Here is a 21,837-nt window from a genome sequence, read left to right as displayed (position 1 = left end):
AGTTTGTGTGTATGTGTGGATACCTGGAGAATCCCTCCTTACACAGGCAAGCTAGCGCATCTGGCTAGCCTGCCAGAAGAAATTGTGAAAAATTGCTGAATTCCACCTAGACAGAATTTCCAGCTGGAAAAAAGAGGACATGTCTGGGGAAACCTGGCCATGAGCTATTCCGGCCTCCAGGATCTTGTGCTAAGTCTCTGCACCGAACAGTTTCTCTTAAATAAATACTTACCTATTCAAACGAGGTCTTTGCACACTAGACATAGTATATTCATCACTTGGTTATATGGTGGGTTACTTGTTATTCATCACTCTTTATAAGTTTCCCTTTAAAACTTCTTAGCTATTCCAGTCAAGGGAAAGAAATGAGAATACATAGTTGTGTTTATATGTAAAGGCTTGATCTTTTGTCACACCAACACATTCAGCTGTGTGGGCACAATTAATTTTTATGGTTGTGCCACTGGTTTAGTTTATGCACATTGCCTGAGAAAAACAAACTGTAACAAAAGAGAGTTTAGACTGGGGGATCATTTTTACTGCTTTTTATTATAGCTGTGTCACATAGCTATCTATCTATCTACGTGTTTCACCCCTCTCCACAGTACCATGACTGCAAAATATATGAATGCATAATACTGCAAGTTGGGTGATCTCCCAGGCAAGAGAGGGTAGGAATAATCGAGAAGCTGGAAACCTCCTCAGTAATTTCTTCCTGTAATGGTGCATGGATCTACTGTAATCAGCAAATCCCTTCCCTCTGCTGCATACAGAGCTGCTGGGTCTGTCAGGTAGCTCGTTTGCAGCAAACTCCACTCAGCAATACCGGGTATGTGGCCCCTCTAGAGGGCGGTGATGGACTGATGAATGCCTGTGCTGTGATCGAAGGTGATGGCGGGTTTATCCTGGATTAATCCAGCTGTGATGCTGCAGCTGTTTAGCTGTCCTGCAGAAAGGTGCAGAGCCTGACAAGGAAAGGTCCAGTTGAAGTGACAGAGAAAACGTGGCCAAGTAATGTAGCAGAATTTGGCCCGAGCATTAGGATGAATTTACAAACTGTCATAAGATCTTCAGTTCTTAGAAATACCAGAGACCTTCATTTCTAGAAGGAGCATTCATTTATGCTGTATCTTGCAGGAATCAATCCATAAGTACATTTAAACTAGAGAAAAACAGGGAAGGAAATCAAATCAGTCAGTATCAATTGCTGTAAGCTCCTAGGTTTACACTATCAGCTTGCTCTGGTTGGCTTCCAGCACAGAGTGGTCCTACTGTGCAAGCCACCATCCCAGGGATGGGCTTACCAGGAGTGAGGGTACAGTACCTGCCTTATTGACATCATTTGGTCCAGGAATTTCTTCCAGGGAGAAACAACTGCCCAGCTCCACATTTCACATGACTTCACCTTCCCCTGCCTGCAGGTCAGGTAAGAAACTAGTGACATTTCCTGCAGCATCCTGTGATGATGGGACTGGTCCACGTGTGGGCCTGTCCAGCTCCCACACCACTGGTTTCTGTCTGAAGAATATCACTCACCTTTCCCTTTTTCCCCAGACCATTGCAATCATTTTGCTGCTTAACTGCTTTCTTTAAACCTTTCTCCTGCTGCCAATGAACCAAACTCTACTTTACTTCTCAGCTTTGCACAGAAAATGGTGATCAGTTGTGTGAAAACAAGTGTGAGATCAGGTAAGAGTTTCAGGACAGATTTATTTATTTTTATTTTAAATGAACATGTCTTTGAATGTAAGCTGCTGCTGTGCATTCAGTACTGTGCTACATTGCCACATTCCATAATTAGCTCTGGAGCTGAGGTATGTATGAACACTTTGCCACTCAGTGTTTTTGGTACCATGCCACAAGGATTCATGGGTCAAAAAGTTTATTTTGGTGGCAGGTGATATCAGCACACATGTTTTTGACAAGGGAGGCAATGTGAAAACATCAGCACTGCTCTTTCTCGTCCCTCTTTCTTAGCTCAGAAAGGTGAGGGTGGTTCTCAGGTTGTCATCTTTATATTTAGCATTGACTCCAAGTAGTGTAGCTAGAGGGGATGGAAACACAGCCTACTCACTTTCATTTCTGTGTTGCCAGTTGAATTAGAACCAGGCTGATATTGGCCCAGAATAACTATTTGCTTTGTACTTTGAGACCTCTTTGTATGGTTTTGTTGCCTCTCATCCATTAGGCTGTGGACCACTGTGTCCAAGGTACAAAAAGCCCTGTCACTCTCCTTGGCCATCTTCACTCTTCATGGCCATCTTGGGCTGGGAGTCAGTGGCACGGGCACAAAGGTAAACTGTCTTTTTTATTTCCAAACACATCCTTCTGCACCACTGTTACAGAAAAAAACTTGCATTTCAATAAACTGCCCGTTTGGGATTTTTGCTTTTTTTGAGTGCTTTTTATGGATTCGTAGATGTCATAACCCAGCTCCTAACACAAGCACTTAATTCTAGCACAAAGGACTTTTTAAAAGTACATATGGAGAAACTGCTAGTAGGAAGCCTAACATTCCTGAGAATGTTACTGTCTTCAGTTTTATATGCTACCTTCATTTTGTGGGTTTTGCTTCTCAAAATCTATCTAGATTCAAGGAGTCATCTTAAATGGAAGTGACACAGCTAAAGCTACTTTGATAGCTTACAGATTTAAAAATAGATGTCTTGACATAATTTTTCCTTCCAAGGTAGAATGTACCTTTAACTGGAAAACATGCATACACATTGTTAATGCAAGGTCTCTTTTCCATAGTTCTGTCTTGCAGTGAGTCATCTGCTCTCTGTCTCTTTAAATCTGACTGAAATAGATGAGAATCAGCTTGATTTCTAAAATTCCCTCTTATATATTGACTGAAAATCTGTGGTGGTTATTTTAAAATGTTTCTTCTTCTCTAGACAAGATATGAATGTAAGCGCAACAAAAGTAATATTGGATGTTCTTCCTGGGCCAGTGATGTAGCTATAAAATGCTGGTGTTTGGTTAATCTGATTAAATACTAATTCACTTTCAGACTGGTCAGAATAGAGCCAATTTTATCAGAAGAGTTTATTATCTAAAGGAATAAAAATAGATCGAAGGCACCATAATTTGGAATATCTCAGTTGTTTATCTCAGAGCCATGTGAATCAGTACCGCTAAGCACCTGACTTGTGATCAGCTCTTCATTTAAAAAAGAGAAAAAAAAGTTTCATTTGAAAAGAAAATAGTTCTTGGATTATTTCTTAGAATTTTGGGGCAAGTCTTCAAAAACTGGAAAAAAGTTTCCACTTTTTCTAACTTCAATGTTGTCCTTGTTTCCTAGATTAAACCCAGAACTAGATTATTTCTAACTACAAACTCACTGTTTAGTGAAACTGCGAATAATCCTAGCAATCAGATTGTATCAAGTCACATGCTTTTACTCCATGCCAGCTCAATCAAAAACTCTTGAGGACAGGTCTGCTGCTTTGGTCATAGTGCTTTCTGGACCCTGCACTATTCATGTTGATTTATAAATTACAAATGTGTGACCTTGTGTGAGGAATCAGTGGTCGATGGAAAGGGTGACATAATCTGAAGAGGCTGGAAGTTAGTGTTCCCATGAGGGAACTTAATGATGGAAAGAGGAGACCAGTGACTTAGACCACAGTGATCTAACAGTACTGCTGCATGTTTTAGTGGGAGAAGAAAAAGATTAAAAGTATGATACAGCAAAACTAGCAAGCACGTGTCAGTGTATTCATGTGTCATTCCTAAGATTCTAAAGATGATGTCTGACAAACCCAAATGTAGTTTCCACAGGCAAGGCTGATGAAGAACAGGATTTCTCAACACGTAACACAAGTGAACCTTTACTAACTCCTGCTCTCTGAGTAAGAACTTGTCTGTTATAGGAATTAAGGAAAACATTGAGCTAGCTCAATTGATTTGTAACTGAGTGTTGAAAGAATTACAGATAATACTTGGCAAGAGCATGAGGGCAGAGGGAGGCAAGTTTGTCTTTCTCTTGGATGGTAACAAAAAGAGCTTCATGTCTTGTGTCCTTACCTCTTCCAATTTTTTTTTTTGTCTTCATAGTTGATAAAATCACATGACATATGCTTATTCATTTATAGTTAAGACAATGAAGATTCTTTCCAAACTCTTGTTGCCCTAACTTAATTATACTGTAAGTATAATTAAACCACAGCAGTGTTGAGTACGTCTGTTCTTTGGGCACTCTGCCAGATAAGTAACCACCGTTTACCTTTTTCATTATCTGGGAAGTTTCCTTATCAGCCTTCTCTACATGGTGTCAAAAAGGTATCTGTAGCTTGTTGCTAAATCTAAGTAAATTCAGAGCAGGAAATGAAATGTTACCACTGTTCTTATCTCTCTCCACATTCAACCCTCCCGCACCCCCCCCCCTTTTTTTTTTCCAGAAAAAAACACTATTTGCTGGTAACGTATGTCCTATTCCAAGGTCAGTATCAGCCCATGAAGATGGCTAATTACTCAGATCCGACTCTTTCACACCTCCCAGTCAGAGATGATGAGAGTTGTGTGTATCAGCATCCATTTCTGAAATCTTTCAGATTTCATGCTTTTGTAGGAAAAGCATGGTGATAAATTGATTTTGAAACAGGAAAAAATGCAAATTACTTCCCTAAAAGCGAGAGCCACAACCTCCCAGTAGGTCCAGGTGGTACAAAAGAGGCTGGAGCTTGGTTATAGACTCACCCATCAGTGAAGACAGATTTTAGTACCAGGTCTTAGAGATCCTCTTGGAGTCAATGGAGATGACAATATGGATGCATTTCTCCTCCTGGTTTTACCCCAGCCCACCACCCCACTCAGTCTTGTGAGGTGCTAAACCTCAGCCAGCTGAGTCTCAGCCATCGTCCAGGCTTCACCCCCTGTTAAGAAATCCTGAAATGCCTGTGTTACCAGCATTCAGTTGTCTGGCGTCAGCTTACTCACAGTGGCACAGCCCATGTCTCCTTCCAGGCTCATCAACACCAAACATGGTGACAGAGTGGAGCCCTACAGAGATCCTGCTTAAAGAGCTTGAGATAGGGCCTATAAAAACTCATAAGAGGAATAAATGCCTGTGAGTGCTGCCTTGTGTCTTTCCAACAGAAAAAAAGAGAAAGAAACTGAGTGCCTAGGACTTCAGTAGCTGGTCAGCAACACCTCATGGCTCTATGTAGTGAAGGTACCAAATAAATCTAATAATATCTTGTGTTTAGATCATGGTTATCTTTCTTCCTGAGATCCTGCTCACATGTTTATGCACATCAGTCAAGTCCAGCTCTGTCCTTGGACTTCCAGTAACAAGATACCATCTAAATGCAGGTAACACTCTAAAACAGAGCATAGTCCAGTTCTCTTCCAGTAGCAGCATTTTTAGCTGTGTTTCAGCAGTCTGGCATTGTTTCACTCTGCCCTTCTGATTCTGCTGCTGCTCTGGTACCCACAGAGCCCGTTTGGACCTCTGGAGCTGCCATCACTCTTCCACTATGCACTGCAGAGGAAAACAGTCCCAACCTGTCTGCTCCAGCCTGATGTCAGCGTGGGTGCTCATGTGGGTAATTCATATTTTTGCAGCACTACACTAGGCCATGCTCTCATACCTGCCTATACTGAAAGATGCTGTAGAAATATTTGCTTTGCCTCTCCTTTTTTTTCTAGGGCTGTAGATTTGTGTTGTGCTCATGATCAAAACCAGCCTCTCATTTTCCATTTACTTTTTTTCCCCCTTATACCTCAGTCAGGGAGTGCGGCAAAAACATGCTTTGCAATGAACTGTCCTGATTTGGCACTTTATGTCAGCTTCTCAAAGTTCTGTGGCCATCTTCATCTGGGAAATGAGCTGTGTTGCAATAAGATTAAACTCTAGTCTTTTTCTCTAATCACCCTTATCAAGATAGATGATGAAATCAAAGCTTTTGTTCCCTGATTGGCAAATTTTTTTCCACCTATTGCAAAGCTACATTTGAAGTTTCCTTTTACTCTCTGTTGCTTGTAGGAAGGGCTTTTGGAAAGTCAGAGTAAAAACTATTCTGAAAGTGCCATGCCTGTCTGTTTAGAAAACAAAGTCACTATGAATTAACTGTTAAGGAGTCTGCACAGGTTGGAATTTTAGACACAATAATGGGTCTACAATTGCTATGTGAATCATTTAAGAAATGAGATAAAGAAAAAGGAGCAAAATCCCAATATAGACACATTCTAATGTACAGGCAAACAGAAAGAAATAGGTCCTCTGGTACTGCATAGTGAAGATATTTTCACAGATCACCCTTTACAATCGTTTCAATAACTGAAATAAAGTGAAAGACTTAAGTTCTTGTGACTTTACAAAACACACTCATTTTCTAATTATCTTACAATAGCGTTGGTCTACTAAAAATGCTGTAATTAATTTCTTCCTTAAGTAAATACAGTCCTTCTAAAGTTACTCCTGTTGCCCCCTAGAAACAGAGTTTTAAAAATAATTCAGGACATCAGGTTTCTCTACTGCAGTTTGCAGAAGCGAGAGGTTAGAGGAATGGTGGTGCTGCTGAAAATCTTTCCACTCCCACGGCTGGCTGCGTGATACTCTGAAAGAAAGAAAAAACACAACCAACAACAAAAACCCTAGACCTTTAATTATAACCTAATAATCTTGATCAGAACAATAAATATAACACATGTGAGGCAAGTATGTGTGTGAGAGTGCAAGACAGAGAAAGGTTTAGGGCAAGGATCAGTGGAAAATCTTTAGAAATGATGTAAGAGAAAGCAAAGGCAGGGATTGGAGTTTGTAGCCTACAGCAGAGACTATAAAAACTCTGAAAGAAAGCTGAACATTAGGAATAAGTTAGGGGGAAGAACATAGCAGGACCATTAAGGTTGGAATTGCTTATATCCACTGCAAGGTAAGATGAGTGAGGACAGAGATGGGTTGGGGATGTTTTGTGTCTTCTGCTCTTTTCACAGAAGCTTTCTTCCCTTTTGTGCTTTCTTCCTTTTAATTTTTTTCAAATTTTTTGTATTAACAGACATGCACAAGGTATACACATGCCCATCTCTGATGGGAAAAGCACAGCTTCTTTTTCCAGTTTGAGATTAAAATAAGATGTTTATCACTTAGTTGTTCTGGCACTAAAACAGAACTAATAACATTCAGTGGAAACTTATTTCCTTCAGTTAATCAGACAATATTTAAACAAGATGTGTCAGTGTATTTTACAACAGTGACTAGTTACTTTCATGTTTTTACAGTGCTTTGCAGTAAACTGCTGTCTGCTTATATTGTTATGGATTTTCCTCTGTATATGTTATTGTCAAATGCATATTACTTCTTAAAATAAGCTGAGGAGCTATGACAGAATGGTTCCTTTGCATTACTAAATACTATATGTGGTAAGACAAGTTTGCTGCATGTAATATATTGTAAAACACAAGATAAACCATTTAGGGAAATTATTTTTCTTTAATTTTATGGATCCACAGAAAGGTTTTATTATATCCCATATTAGATAAATGTTGATCCAGATTCTGCCGTGTTCCTGCAATAACAAGAATAACCCTGCAAAAACATTCCTACACTAACAGGGTAATTATCATTATCCAGTGATCTGATTACTTCAGCTTTGTACCACTGGGAATGAAGGCAGATTAATTCAGTGATGGTCATTGTAATTTCTCCATTCTTTTTGCCTCCCAGACTGAAGCCATATGAGTAAATACATGTGAATAACCTTTGGTTTAGATGTCCAGAGGCTACAGCAAAGTTCAGAATCCACTAATTTTTGAAGCACAAGCATACAGTGCCTTTAGCTTTCCTTACTTGGCTTTTCAGTTTGGAATGACCATCCTCTCACAGGAAGTACAGAGCTGAAAGCTGAGGAGCTGCAGGGACGTTTTGTGCCCCTGCCCACTGGTTCCCTCAGGAAGCCTGGGGCAAATCATTACATTTATCTCTCTCTGTTCACCTGTATTCAAAATGCAGCTCAACCTACTTTTCTTCAAAAATACTTCAAATATCATGAGGAACAATAGGCAAAGAAAAAAACCCAATGCCAAACCAAGCAAACTTGGGGTGTAAATGCTGGGAAGACTGTAAAAATACATCTGTTTGGACCAGGTGTTCTTCAGGATTCCTAAAAACCTGCCACGCTGATTTCAGCAGATTAGGGTTTCATTTTCACTCTTTGAATGAATGACAACTGTACCTCCCTGGGCTTCTTACATGGCAAATTAAAAACTTGAACCATACAACAGTTGTAAGAACTCTCTTGATTGACCCTGAAAAAACATTGCAAGTGATTGCAGCTTTCCTTTTCACCCAGAGGAACAGGTTACTCTCTAATTTCCATTTGCAATACATCTTCACCAAGCAATTGACTTTACTTCTTTAGTTCATATCCTTGATCTGAACATTTAAAAGTGTTTATCCAGTAAATCAGCATCAGTGTTCGATGCTCTTGTTAAGAAATTCCAATGCCAATCTTGTCTCTTAAGAGCTTATCCTGAAGGATATTTTTACTGAGCTTTGAATGGCCTATGTCTTTGTATTGATAACATATTCTGATAATATATTCTTTATATCAGCTCTGAAGAGCTTTCACTTATCACTCCAGTGTTGTTAGGACAGGAGATGATTTTTCTGCATGTAGGAAAACACAATATATTTCTTGTTGTTTTGGGGTTTTTTTTAATTGATAGAAAGGTTTCTTATTTTTACTTCAAATGCTGAAGATGACACTCTAACAATGAACAGTTTTTAGTTCTCATGATAAAGATGAAGGAAGAAAGCTAAATGCAAAGTTGTTAGAAATGTTAACAAAAGTTGATATATTCAATCAGTACATACACAAATAGTGTAGAGTTGAGAGTTTGGCAATGAAGAATAGTCTAACAATGTTTTGTTTTCCATTGTACATACCAAAAATACTGTAGCTTGCTCAATTATCTCACTTAGGAAAGGTGGAAGTAGGTTCTTTCCATTAAGAGATATTTCCTTACACTTTATAGTATGCCTTCTTATTTAATAGTCTCTAGGCTTCTAGATGGGTTTTATGACTTCTGTTTGTGTCTCCTGCTTCATGTCTCCTACTTTTATGGTATTGAAGTGAGTTTGGGGTTTGAAGTTTCTAAAATCTTTTGCTAAAAATTGATTTATTACATGTCAGTTTTGCAAATGTCCAGCTTGTCTCCATCTTGCCTATTCTAAGGAACAGTGTCCTCATTTGTTCTGTGTGGCCATTTGGTTTCATGCTCTTTATTCAAACGAAGAGACATCTTTCACAAGTATTTGTCCACCTGTGTCAGTTAATTTTTTCCTGATTCATGCTTGTGTCTGTTAAGCAAATGTACCCCAGCAGGGCTGTGTTCATTTGGACAGTTTCCATACACTGCATGGGAACAAGGGTGCCACATTTTCAGCCTTTCTTCACGTGAACCATGTGATTCCTGTGCTGCTCCCACAAATGCTGCACCTTCCATGGGCAGGATTGGTGCCGAGTCTAGTCAAACCCTGAAGGGACTAAGCCATCATTTAATTTGCTTTATCTGAGTACAGATAGTAGGAACAGTTGTATACTTGAGCATCTTCTGACCATATGTGTGTCTATCAAAAGCACAACTATCAATAGCTGAGTCAGCATTTATAATAGTTACTTTGGTGAAATACAGGCAAAGATGCTGTCATGATGATATGAAAAGACATTGGGACCAAACACTGGAAATCATATTGTTACACTGAATGCAATCACTGAAGTTAAGACTTTGAAAAGCAATGACTAATCTGAACTGCCTTCTTGAAAAACCTTTAAGGGACTTCATTTTCAGAAAGTGAAACATCCTTGGCCTTGAAACTGTCAGATGAAATGTTTCACTTGGGACACAAAAATAACTAGATATTTTCTCAAAATCACTAGTCTTAAGTTTATTGTTGGTATTGTTTAAAAATCTACACCTACTCCAGGAAACACATTATGAATAACATAAAGTGCCTTACACTGCTTACATTTCATTTTGCCACAAAGTCCCATGCTTCAATGTCTTGTTTCAGTATCTTTTGAGAAAGCAGCATGTAAGAAGTGCTCCAAATATCATCTGTGGGATAAGAGCAAAACCACCACTCTAACCTATTTTTGGACTCTTCTTTTTTCTTCCAAAGGTGGGATTTGTTTTGATTTTTCTCCCCTTTCTTTGATATTTACACGACTGAAAAATTACACAAGATATACATGGTCCCTTAGGAGTTTCTGACATCACTAGGACTGCTGGTATGGGCATATTTTTGGCTTTGTGGCAATGAATACGCTCAGAGTATTCATCCTACAACTTTTAAAATAGGGAAATTTGTTTCAGCAAGAGCCGACTTATTATCAGAGCTTCACACAAGCTATTTATAAGTTCTTCTTTTGGCAAGATACTAATCTATTGTAAATTTTTTTGGCCAAGATAGATTCCCATCAGGTGTCCAATCCAAGGCTAGTGAGGTAAATTTTATGAGTCAATGGTGCATTTGATTAAGATAGGTAGCAGCAGTTAATTTTCTATTTTGTGGCACAGGAGCAGCAACAAAATACATCAGTAACTGGCTTGCAGGCACAGTCTTGATTTCCCTTTTGCTGCTTGGAATCTGCATGGCATGAGAGATCCTCATGGCTAAGAGGTGGTGGAGGCTCACCAGTACCACTCTAGTGCTCATATAGCAGACGGACTGGAGTCCCAGTGGGCACTGCCTGGAGCTTCCCGGTGCCTACAGGACAGTCATGCCTTGACTCTGTGTCAGGTCAGCCTGGGAGCATACAGCACAAGAACCCCAGGGGTTTCTGGGCTCAGCCACAATGTCCTCATTGCAAGAGCAAGGTCCTTGTTCACAGCTGAGCTTGGGCATGTCCCATGTTGGTGTTACAAGAAGAAGCAGAGCGTAGTCATCAATATATAGCGGCAGCTGAAGTGAAAGATTACAGTGCAAGTCATGATGTCTTGCCTCAGTTCTCTTGCTAACAGGCCAGCAAGAAAAATAAAGCTCTTGTGATTTATACTTGCAGAGTAATCTCCACAGTAATGTGAAATATGATAGTTCAAATGGGTAAGAACAATGACAGCTGTTACCATTTTTGACAGGCAATGGGTTTGGAGCTTGGTGATGAATTGCATGCTGTCTGGGGTTTGTTCAGCCCACTTATCTTCAGGATGTCATTTTGTTTTTTGTTTTATTTTTTTTTCTTTAAAAGAAAAATATCTTTTAAGTCCTTTGGTTTGATGTTGGAGACTTAACAGTTTCTGTTTGGTAAAGAATTTTGCTTTCTTGTGATCTTTTCTTGGAAAACGGCTCTGCACAGATTCCTAAGAAAAAGTTTTGAATGTTTATCCTGCTTTGATAAGGTAGAATAATGTTCTCTCTTTTATCTTTAATTTTATTTTAATTGGACATGCAACAAAGATACCTAATTTTAGTTTTGACACATTTCAAGCCAAAATATAACTAAAACATATAAATAAGCCTGAATTTCAGACTTGCAATTACATTTAGTGAAGGGCAAACCATATTTTAAGTTAGATAATATCAGACCAGAGCCTGAGATACAAAAGACCTGGAATTATACCTCAATCCCTTGACCTATCTCTGTGAAACTGGTGGTGAAGAGTTTTTCAAAAGAAAGCTGGAAATTCAAGGTTTTTCAGAAGAAGGATGTTTTTCAGAGCTTTGGTTGTTCTCCTTCAGTAACAAGTACTGTTAAGCCTCACTGTAGGTCTCTCTTGGAGTGGACCAAGGTAAAACATGGATGAGGTGAAGCAATAAATGGTGTATTGCTTGGTAGGAGGGCTCTGCTTACCCAGTTGCAAAAGGTGAGATCAACAGGTGAGAAAGCAGCAACTGCTTTCAACAACTAAGAACCTATAACCTGGCTGAAGGTGGAAAGCTAAGTCCCAAACAAGCAGAAGATAGTGGGATTTTAATTATGTTTACATATTCCTCATTAGACCCGTAGTTTTGCAAATGCTTTTCTAAAGCGAAACTTCTCCACTAGACCAAACCTGCTTCTTTCTCCCGCTTTGGTCACAACACTGCCTGAAAATCAGCACAACAGGATCTTGCTGGACTTAAGTTTTGCTCCCATTTAAACCAGTAACATTGCTTCTTAGCTACTCCTTTCCATGGGAACTAGAGCCAAGCTTTAAGTCCCTACAATTTCCTCCGCTTCCGTTGAGTTCTGACCAGTTAATCAAATGTCTTTTGTGTTGCAGGTGCCTTAATGTTTATTTTGATTAGCGTACCACTTGCTATTTTTAGCCCTTTGGTCTTTGGGTTGAATGAATACCAACACATATCTTAAACCATAATAAACATGTGTTTTTAACCTTGCCATTTATTTTTATATCTCTGTATCCAAATAATCAGGATGTGGTTACCTGTGAAGGTAGTAGACTACTACTTCAAATTTCAAGGCACACCCACATACAAAAATATACATTGTAGAGAGTTACAGCTTTAAAAACACCCAGGCAGACCCTTGTCTGACTTTCATGGCTGTTGCCGTCGGACTTAGAGACAGTGGTACCACCTGGCTTACTGCTGTGACTTTGTCCTTTGATTCCACTGAACTTAGTCTGCTTCACCCCTACAGAGTAACCAGCAGCTTCTTCCTCATTGCTGATCCCTTATGGTCAATATTAAAAAAAAAATATACATGTAATGGGTTAACCAAATAACAGAAACACAAGTAAAATGCATTGAAAAAGCCAAACAAGAAACAGAGTTTCAAGAAACAACACTACAAATGTTATATCTTGTCTTTTTAAAACTGGACTCCAAACACTTTTGTGGCTTTTCTTCTTTGTAGTGTGGGCAAAAAATATAAAGCCAGATGTTTTTTACCATGTGTTTTCTGCCTGATCTAATGGGAAATTTTCTGCACAAAGGATAAAACAACTATCATACATTATAGAAATGTATTTATACATCCTTTCTATTTCTGCTTTTGCCAAGCAGAGCAAAGAACGGCACAGTCAGGCTTGAATTATACACTGGGGCAGGACCTGGAGACCTGTAAGCAGCAAATTAGTAGATACCTTTGGCACTAGAGGCCCCAGCCTAGTTCTTATTAACATCAGCTGAAATATTCACATCTGGGTGAGTTGGAGGCACATTGGGTTTTAAGAGCTAGATCCAAATGAGGGCTTAAACAATGTAGCCTAAACCCGTGGCCAAAGAAACCCCTGCAGCGAGCATCTTCCTGATCCCAGGTCTCCAAAAACTTGACTCTCCCTGCATTAGTTAAAGGCTCTGTATGTATCTGCAGTTCTGCAGCTGTGACAGAACACCAGCAGTCTGAGCGATGGATTCCCGTGTAAGCTTTTCCCAGGTGTGGGACCTGCATAACTTCACTGCAGGATCCCAAGAAGATCCTGGAAGCTGTGGTTACCATTAACTCCTGTTAGGGACTGGTGAAAGGCAGCCTTGCTTTCAAAATGCTGCCGGGGAGGTATGTGATTTCTGTAACAGCTTTAGGCACCTATCCAGCATGTGGGCAGGTCAGAGTCAACCTGTATGGCTGTGAGCCAAAGTCTCCCTTCTTACAAGTGAGTGTCTACTTCATCTGGTTTTAGCACAATTTGCATTCATTGCACCTGCCACTGCAAGGACTGGGACATCTTGCAGAAAGGAATTGCAAGATTTGCAGGACTGTAAAGGAGCAAAAAGAGAGCTGATTCTGCACCTAAAGGTGGAGAGCATTCAGCTGGTGTTATCTGGTCACTGGGTTTTATGCAGTGACTCTATGAGATATAGCATATTAACAGACATGAGAACAGAATCTCCCTTTGCTTTCATTTCCTAAAGACCTTTGGAGTGAGGTTTCTCTGGGAATGCAGCTCTGAAACCATTCACAGATTGTTCTCCTTTACAGATGCTGCAGTTCCAGCTTGTTGTGGTGCATTTGGCTCTTGTGATCTCCCTTCTGCAGTGGCACTCTAGCTCAGTGCTCCTCACGGAGGCAGCTCCAGAGGTAGGTAAATATTTCTGGTGGTTGTCACATAACCCTGCTCTTCCTTGGGTTGTTCTTGGCCACAGGTTGTGGGAGACACCACAGTCTCCAAACAGTGTTGGAAGGTGAACAGTCGGTATTGACTCTGTAAGGGCAAAGCAGGAGTGGGACAGCTTCCCCAAAGAAAGGAGTAATGCAGATTGCATGGTTCTGGGAGGACAGACAGAATGAAGTCTCACTTAGATTCACACAACCTCTCCTGAAACACCATGAGATTTCTATGAGTTAAAAAGCTGTCCAGTGACTTCCTGAAGAGGGGAAGGAGGTGATGGGAGTGGGGAAGCAAACTCCTCTAACAGTGAAGGGAAGGTTTCTTTCTTCTTCTTAAGGCAAATAATAGCATGAGAAGTCTGAAGCTTTCAGAAGCCATAAGGAGATCTCCAAGGGAAGACCACCTGCACAAAATTTACAAATTAAATGAGACAGAAGAGACTCAGAGAGGGAAGGAGCAAAGTAACTTGCCTAAGCTTGTGAAGGAAAACAGCACATGAAATGGAAGGACTGTCTTATATTTTATCCAGTACGATATGCAGGGGTTGCACCTGAAAACACTTCTACTGCATTCTCTTTTTGATGTCATCTTGATATAAAACAGATTTGGCAGGAAAGGTATTTATGTAATGGTTTCATGCCATAAGAAAATCAAGGATCTAAAAGTTTAATCAAAGTAGCACTGTTTGGCTGTAGGGTCTTTACATAGGTTTTTAAGATCAGCTTAGAAGTTAGATACATGCTGAAGAATGCTGATGGATCCCTCTGCCTTGTTCTCTGTCTTCAAATGAATATGTGCTGATTAAACAAAATAATATTTGTTATAGAAAATAGGGCTTGAGGGAACCACTCTCCACATCAGTGCTGCAGCAGCTCCTGTTCTTATGCCACAGAGACCTGGTATTCTGTTTCTATCAATGATAGAGTTTTGTGAAAAGAATATAAGAAAAGAACATCTTCAGAGAGTTCCTGATCCAGAGACTTGCACTGGATCAGGTCATGTTTTAGCTGCTGATAGGTCTGAATTTGTCTTGGAAACAGTTTAAAAACTTGGTACCCATGGTGTCCTTTGGCAATGCATTTCACTTCATCTGTGTGCTATGTTTAAAAAGTAGCTCCTTACAGTTATTTTAAATCCACCATCTGGTGACTTCACTGGGTGGACTAAGAAGCTCTCTTTCTTGAGGAAAAAATTACTAGTCTTTATGTACTTCTTTGCTGTTTGTAAGTTTATAAACCCTCCACTGTACCCCCTGTACCCCACACTTATCTCTGCTTCTCTGTGAAATTGTACTTTGTTCAGTGGCTCACCATAGGAAAACTGTTGTCTACTTCTGATTATCATTTTAGATGTCTCTCTACTTTTTACAATTCTATTATATCCTTTTTAAGACAAAGTGGGACTACACAAAGTACTCGAGAGCTGAAGCTATTTTTTACCTTCTAGTTTCAAGTGTTGTTGTAATTTATCCCAACTAATCAGAAGGAGAGTTGAGTCTTTTTTAAAGGCATAATTTTGTTGCAAACCTCTACTGAAATTCTAAAACCCTGAATGGGAACAGAAAGGATTGTTCAGAGCCCTTGACCCTCATAGAAAAGTAAAGTTGGAGGACAATATTAGATGCTTTACAAAAGTGTTAACAGTGATGCATCATTTGTGTGATCATTGTGGTCATGTGCTCCTTCTTATACAAAGATCAGGGTTTTATACACTCCATCACTGGTTCTGCCACCCACCAGTAGTGGGAAATGACAACATCACAACAATGGTGTGGCCACAGTAGGTACAAGTATATGACATCATCCATGTGATGGCTTCCTTTATGTTTGTACTAAACTCACTGGGAATGAATAAGATCGTAGTGTGCTTCTAAAGATAGAGGAAAACCTGCTTCAAGACATATAATAAAAGTTTTGGTTTGAAAATTTTATCTAATTCTGTGAAGATCAAGCAGAGCAAGAAGGAAACACTTCATCTGAAGAGAAAATTATTTGAGCTTGACACCTGCTTTTGTAGACTAGCTGATGCCCTATATTTTTCTGTTATTTACAAAGCAAATATTTCACTTTTATTTGTTTCATTTGCCTCTTGATAGACAACAATATTCTCAGCTATTCCATATAGGGAAGTAGAGTTTGGTTTTGAAAAGCTGTTAAGCCTAATGTCGTAACTAAGGTTCAAAATTCTATGTCAAGTCAACATACTGTTCTTTCTTTTCCTCCTCCCCACATAGTGTTCCTGCATACATTCTTTAAACATCACTGCTGAGCAAGTTTATCTTGGGATATTTTTTGCATAAAAATTAATTAATTTGTCAGATTTGTAGGGGAAGTTTTGTATAAGTTTTCATTACTATTATTAACATTCATTTAAAAAATGAAAATCGGTTTTCTGAAAAATATCAAGATGGATATTGGAGTCTGGTAATGGTGATTGCATTTTTAAAAAGGATTACATTACTCAGCTCATGCTATAAGTGCTACTAATCACAGTGCTGAGATAGGAATAGTGGGCTGGCCTACAAAAACAGGCTTTGTGAAGTAATAAATTTTGATAATTCTCGCAATAATAATGAAGGCGAGTTCAATTCTGTCAAAAAAATATCCCAGCCTTTTATGGCAAACTTCTGTGGGTGGAAAATAGCCACGTTTCACAGAAGGAACTTTGTTTTAAAGCATCAGCCCAGGGTTAGTATCCTAGTGATTATGTATTTATAGGACTGCTGCTGTGACACTGGTTCAATGGTTTTTCTAGAACTGCAAGCAAACATCCCCCCTTTCTTTTGCAGCCTCTGAAGCCTTCTGCTGCTCTGGGCATGAGAGTACAACCCATTGCCAATGAAGAGAAGTCAGCCACTGACCTGTCAGCCAAACTGTTCCTTCTTGATGAGCTGGTGTCTCTGGAGAATGAGGTGACCGAGACCAAGAAGAAAAGAAGCTTCCCAGGATTTGGCTCCCCGATTGACAGGATTTCTTCAACCTCTGTGGATGCTAAAGGCAAACAGAGGTAAATTCTTAGGTGCTTCTACCAGTGATAAAGCTGGAAGAAGGCTGTTGGCAGGTGTCTTAAATACAGATGGGTTAGCTCTACCACCAGAGGGTTTACTGTTGTTGTGAGGTGCCTCTGATCAGGGTACCAGAATCTCTACAGAAACCATTCTGGTTGCGTGGTGTGCAATCCTTCAGCTGTGATGAATAATACGTGCACTAGTTCATTTATCCCACAGTGCTGTACAGCTAACAAAGAACATTCAAGCGTATGCATTTTTTATCACATTTCTTTCCACTGATGTGAACTAACATTCAGTTTAAAACTGCCTTTTTGATCATGATATTATTTCAAGCAAAAAATATGCCTGAAGTTCAAAAGCAGAGCGGAAGGGCTAGGTGTTCCTTAGACTGGGGTGAAGAGAAGTTGTGGTGTGCACATCTTGAATAGCAAGATGAAGAATGCATCATGAAAATGGGCAGACAGTTAATTGAACAGGCTTCAGGACCTCAATCAACTTATGATAAGCCAGGGTTTAATCAATACAGGAGTACAGCAATACCTTCAGAGAGCACGTTTGAAGATAAGCCTATAACAGGGCTAAGCAATGATGCTTGATATGGCTGGGGAGAGCCAGTGAGTTTGGGGTAAATCTCAAGGGGCTGTTCGCTATATCTGAAAGAGCTTAACTGTCTTGTTCCTTTCTGGTAACTGTCTTCATTTGGATGGAATCCCCAATGCCACAAAGTATTTAATAACATGCTTAAAGCTTAATCTGGAAGTGGAAAGTATTCACAAGAGCCAGTCAACATTATGAGTATTTTTTTCAAACAGAGTTTTGCAATATTTTCTTGTTGTTTTTCCATTTATCCACCCAGTCTGCTACTAGGACTTTTTGACTAGAGCCAAAAGTGATAAATACAAAATTCTTAAAACCTTGAGTAGAACTATTCTGTTCTGTATATCTCTTTGAGAGATCAGAATCAGCTCATTCTTTGTTTGCTTTTAGCATGTTTTCCCTTTCCAGGGGAAGAAATATAAGGTAAGTTTTGAAGCTGTAGTGCCTTTTTTTTGCAAAAGTACATGGTATTCCTGATTTGTCTCATGCTTTTTGGGTGGACTTCTTGTTTCATTCTACATGAAGTACAAGGAAAAAAAAAAAAAAAAAAAAAACACGAAAAAGGGAAATTGTGGTGAAAATTGTCCAAGTTTTCTAACGGCTTGTGTCTGAATAATGAGCTCCTGCAAATAAGTGACACTGCAAAAAATTCCTCCTTTCCCAGCATCATCGGCACAGTTTGCAGTTTTGCATTGAGATTATCACTTTGGGGGAGCTGATTAGCTTTTGAGTTTGGGATTAACTCATTTATTAGAACCATCTGAGCTGCCTTGATCACTACAATGATAGGTAGATACTACCATTAGCATGAACCACAGAGCAGACGAGCGCTACAAAGCAGTAGTAAGGCTGTGCCTTTAGGTGGAAACAGGAGAGGCTGCTGCACTTGGAGAAGTAAAACAGAGGACTGAGCACCCCGTCACTGTTGTGTACACAGCAGATACCAGCCCATTGCTGTTCCAGCTGAGGTGGTTACCTTTAGAGATCAGATAATAACTCTGGAAGTGTGAAAGCTGTTAAATAGATTCCTCCCCTTGAATTAACACAGTATGTGTAGTGCCTGGCAACACAACAGAAACTTTTGGAAATTAACAGATTATTGTGGCACCCACCAGTTACAGGAGGGCCCAGATCCTAATCTTGGCCATTAATATCAATGTAAAAAGCTTTGAAAGCACGGGAAAAGGATGCAAGACATGAGTCTTCAGAGGATCTAGAAAAATCCATAGACAGAGAGAGAGAGACTCCGGGAATCTTAGAAAATGCGGTTTTGTCCCCAGTAAATACTGAAATAGGCACAGTCTGGTTTGGGAGATGGAAGCGGTGGGGAAGGCTGAGGAGGGAGCGGTGACTGTCCTGCTGTGGCTCGGGATGGCCACAAGAGGGGAAGCTCCGCTGCACTGCCTGCTCAGCCCTTCCCGTCCAGGGGAAAGGCTCGTGTAACCCCATGAGTTCACAATTTTCTTCTCTGCTTAACTACAAAGGATGGCGATGTTACAACTAATGACGCAGAACCACCCCACCCTCCTCCAATCCAATCTGGGAAATTAATTCCCTTTTTTATGGAGCCCAGCTCAGTATGACTCCAGCAGCCATAGTCTCCCACCTGCCCCCTCCCCAGCATGTGCAAACACCTGGGGGGAAAACGGTGCTGCCTTAGGGGCTGAGCCCTTTGCTTTCTTCCCTTTGCCTTCCCTATGGCTTCGTGCAACAGTGCTGGGTACATGGGTGTTTGAGGAAGGGACAGTGGGGGCTGCACAAACAGCTCCCCTTCATCTGCGATGTTCTGTAGCTGCTCTGGTGTGACCCATGTAAGTGCTCCCTACATATGGGGTATATTGTCTATTCCTGTTTCTTCACCTCATCTGAAAAGCAGCTAGAAAAAAGGCAGCATGAAATGGGCTGCTGGTGCTGAATGATGCCTCTGGGTTTCAGCCCATGCCCGAGTAGTGTCAGGAAAGGAATCTGCTCAGAGGAGACCATGGACTAGACAGCTAGTCCTGGGCAGGGTGTGGAGAGCCCCCAAAGCCACAGGTGGAGTGAGCATGGGAGGGCTAGCAATTAAAGTTGGACTCAAGTGCACCATAGCATGTCCTCCGGGTAGTTACTTTGCATTTGCAAACTTAAAAGGACAAAATTTCTTGCTTCTTTCCTTGAAAAGGACTGATAGAGTAAAGAAGTAATTTTCCAGGTTTCTCTTGGACCTGCATTTTGGGGCCAAGCATTTCCAAGGGCAGAAGTTGAGGTTATTCTCAGCTGCAGAAAATCTTACCATTTTCACCATTCATTAAAATAAAACTTCTTCTGGTGGAAAAAATGCTCACAAATGCGGAATTAAGATGGGAAAACTTCTTTTTTTTCTATTTAAAAAATCATAATAAAATATTCCTTTGTAGAACTTTTTTGACAATTTCCTCATGCCCTCATTCATTAAATCATCAGGAAAAAACAAAAGCAAGAAAACCTGTCATCTTCAATCTCGTCAAAATGTTGCTTCTGTACACTTTTGAGAACAGAGCATTGCAGGAGATCCCACAGGAAAATCATGCTAAGGCTCCTTCCTCTGTCTTTGTCCCCTCTGTTACTGTGCAACATTTTCTACCTCCTTGCTTACCTTAGCCCCAGTTGGCCTTGGAGATTTCAAAGATCCAGGCTAATGGGTCACCTGAAGTAAATGATGCTATGCATGAAACAATTCCTCTTTAGACATGCAGTGTATCTCCTTTCTGTTATGAATAGCACTTAACCTGAGAATTATCTGCTTGCTGCCAAATAAAAACAGGGATAGTGGATCAACAGTCAGACAGTCTGTGAAACAGGTGCAACTCCTGCCTATTCTTTTGTAAGCATCTTATTTTTAAATACTCACATTTCTGGCTGCTTCTGCACAGCTGTTCAGCCTCGACAATAAAGTCATTAGTGGGATGAATGGAGAAATCATGGATGTAGTAACATTTTTAATATTCCTATGAAGTCTTTCCCCAATTCTTTCCTTCCTCCTTTGCTTTTTTGCCCTGTGCAGGAAAGTGGTTGAGCTGCCTAAGAGACGTTTTGGAGTTCCTCTCGACCGGATTGGAGTGAGCCATCTCGGCAACACCAAGGGTTAGCAGTTTCTGCAAGTAAGCCAAAGTATTCTGGGTGTGGGCAGGCTCAGAGAACCCTCTCTGTTCTCAGGTACATGGAGGCTTGGAAAGGGTGACTTGGCGAATTATTACTTCTTATAACATGGATTGTGAACGTCAACTTAGCTTGACTGTCCTAAATTAGAACTTAGTGCCCCCCTACAAAAAAACAAGTATTTCTTACATTTTCCATTTCCTGTAGATCACCTTAGAGTGTGTTTGTCCAAGCCTTGCGTTTCTGACATGGGAAAATGTAATGTTTACTGCTTTTCTGCCTACAGGTGCTTCTATTCTGAATGATTGATGCTGTATTGAAAACAGTACAGAAATACAGAAGATGCATCACGGCACATCTTGTCATTGACTAATGATTCAACACTCAAGGAATTGACCTCCTGCAAAATCTGTTTCACATTGTATTTTACAAATGTTGCATTTACAAATAATAACAAAATCAATTCATCAGGTCAGAATGCTCTCACAGTTGTCAAGCACAGTGACGCTGATAGGAGGGAACAGAAAATATGCATATAGTTTAATTGCATGGCATTTATTTCTTAAACTTGCAGAAGTTCATTATCCTAGCAAGGAATGTTAGATTTTTTGGATTTAAAATAAAACTTCCAGAGATGCCAACAGCAGTCCGTGAAAAGCAGACAGTTTGCTTGGGACATTTCTTTCAAGAGGGTGTTTGTTCGCTACATGAAGGGAGGATTTAACAGTTATGGGACACAACTAGAATTTATTTGAACTGCTGTTTGGGAGAAGATGTCTACTGACCTCACTAGGAGTTTGAGTAAGAACTCTGACAATACCTTAGCATTTGCCCTGATGTTTTTAGTAGTCTTTCCCTTATCTCTGCACCATATTTAGACATGTTTTCATTGTATGGCAGATCCTAAAATGTGGGGAGACTTCTAGTTTCGTCCTCTGAGCTGATGAATACATTTCACTCCTCCCTATGCATAACATAGGATAGCATCCAAATATGAAGTCATCTGCTTCCTAGTCCATCTGCATCATATGCCTTATTTTAGACTCTTGATGAGTGCATGGGGCATAATCAGACATCCAGCTCTAAAAGTTCAAGAATTTCTCATTCTT

General features: G+C 40.1%; 1 protein-coding gene across 1 annotated transcript; it reads left to right on the top strand.

Moving 5' to 3' along the window:
- The first annotated feature begins 6,875 nt into the window (after positions 1 to 6,875).
- OSTN (osteocrin) lies at positions 6,876 to 21,125 on the top strand. Its single transcript, XM_010166754.1, has 5 exons — positions 6,876 to 6,881; positions 13,875 to 13,973; positions 16,793 to 17,010; positions 20,634 to 20,730; positions 21,015 to 21,125. The coding sequence occupies exons 2-4, from the start codon at positions 13,875 to 13,877 to the stop codon at positions 20,716 to 20,718; spliced, it is 402 nt and encodes a 133-aa protein (XP_010165056.1). The 5' UTR covers positions 6,876 to 6,881; the 3' UTR covers positions 20,719 to 20,730; positions 21,015 to 21,125.
- The last annotated feature ends 712 nt before the right edge of the window (positions 21,126 to 21,837 follow it).

The sequence above is a fragment of the Antrostomus carolinensis genome, unplaced genomic scaffold, assembly GCF_000700745.2.
Source record: "Antrostomus carolinensis isolate BGI_N321 unplaced genomic scaffold, ASM70074v2 scaffold12394, whole genome shotgun sequence".
Lineage (NCBI taxonomy): Eukaryota > Metazoa > Chordata > Aves > Caprimulgiformes > Caprimulgidae > Antrostomus > Antrostomus carolinensis.
Note: the sequence above shows the minus strand (reverse complement) of the source record. Positions and strands in the feature narration are given on the sequence as shown.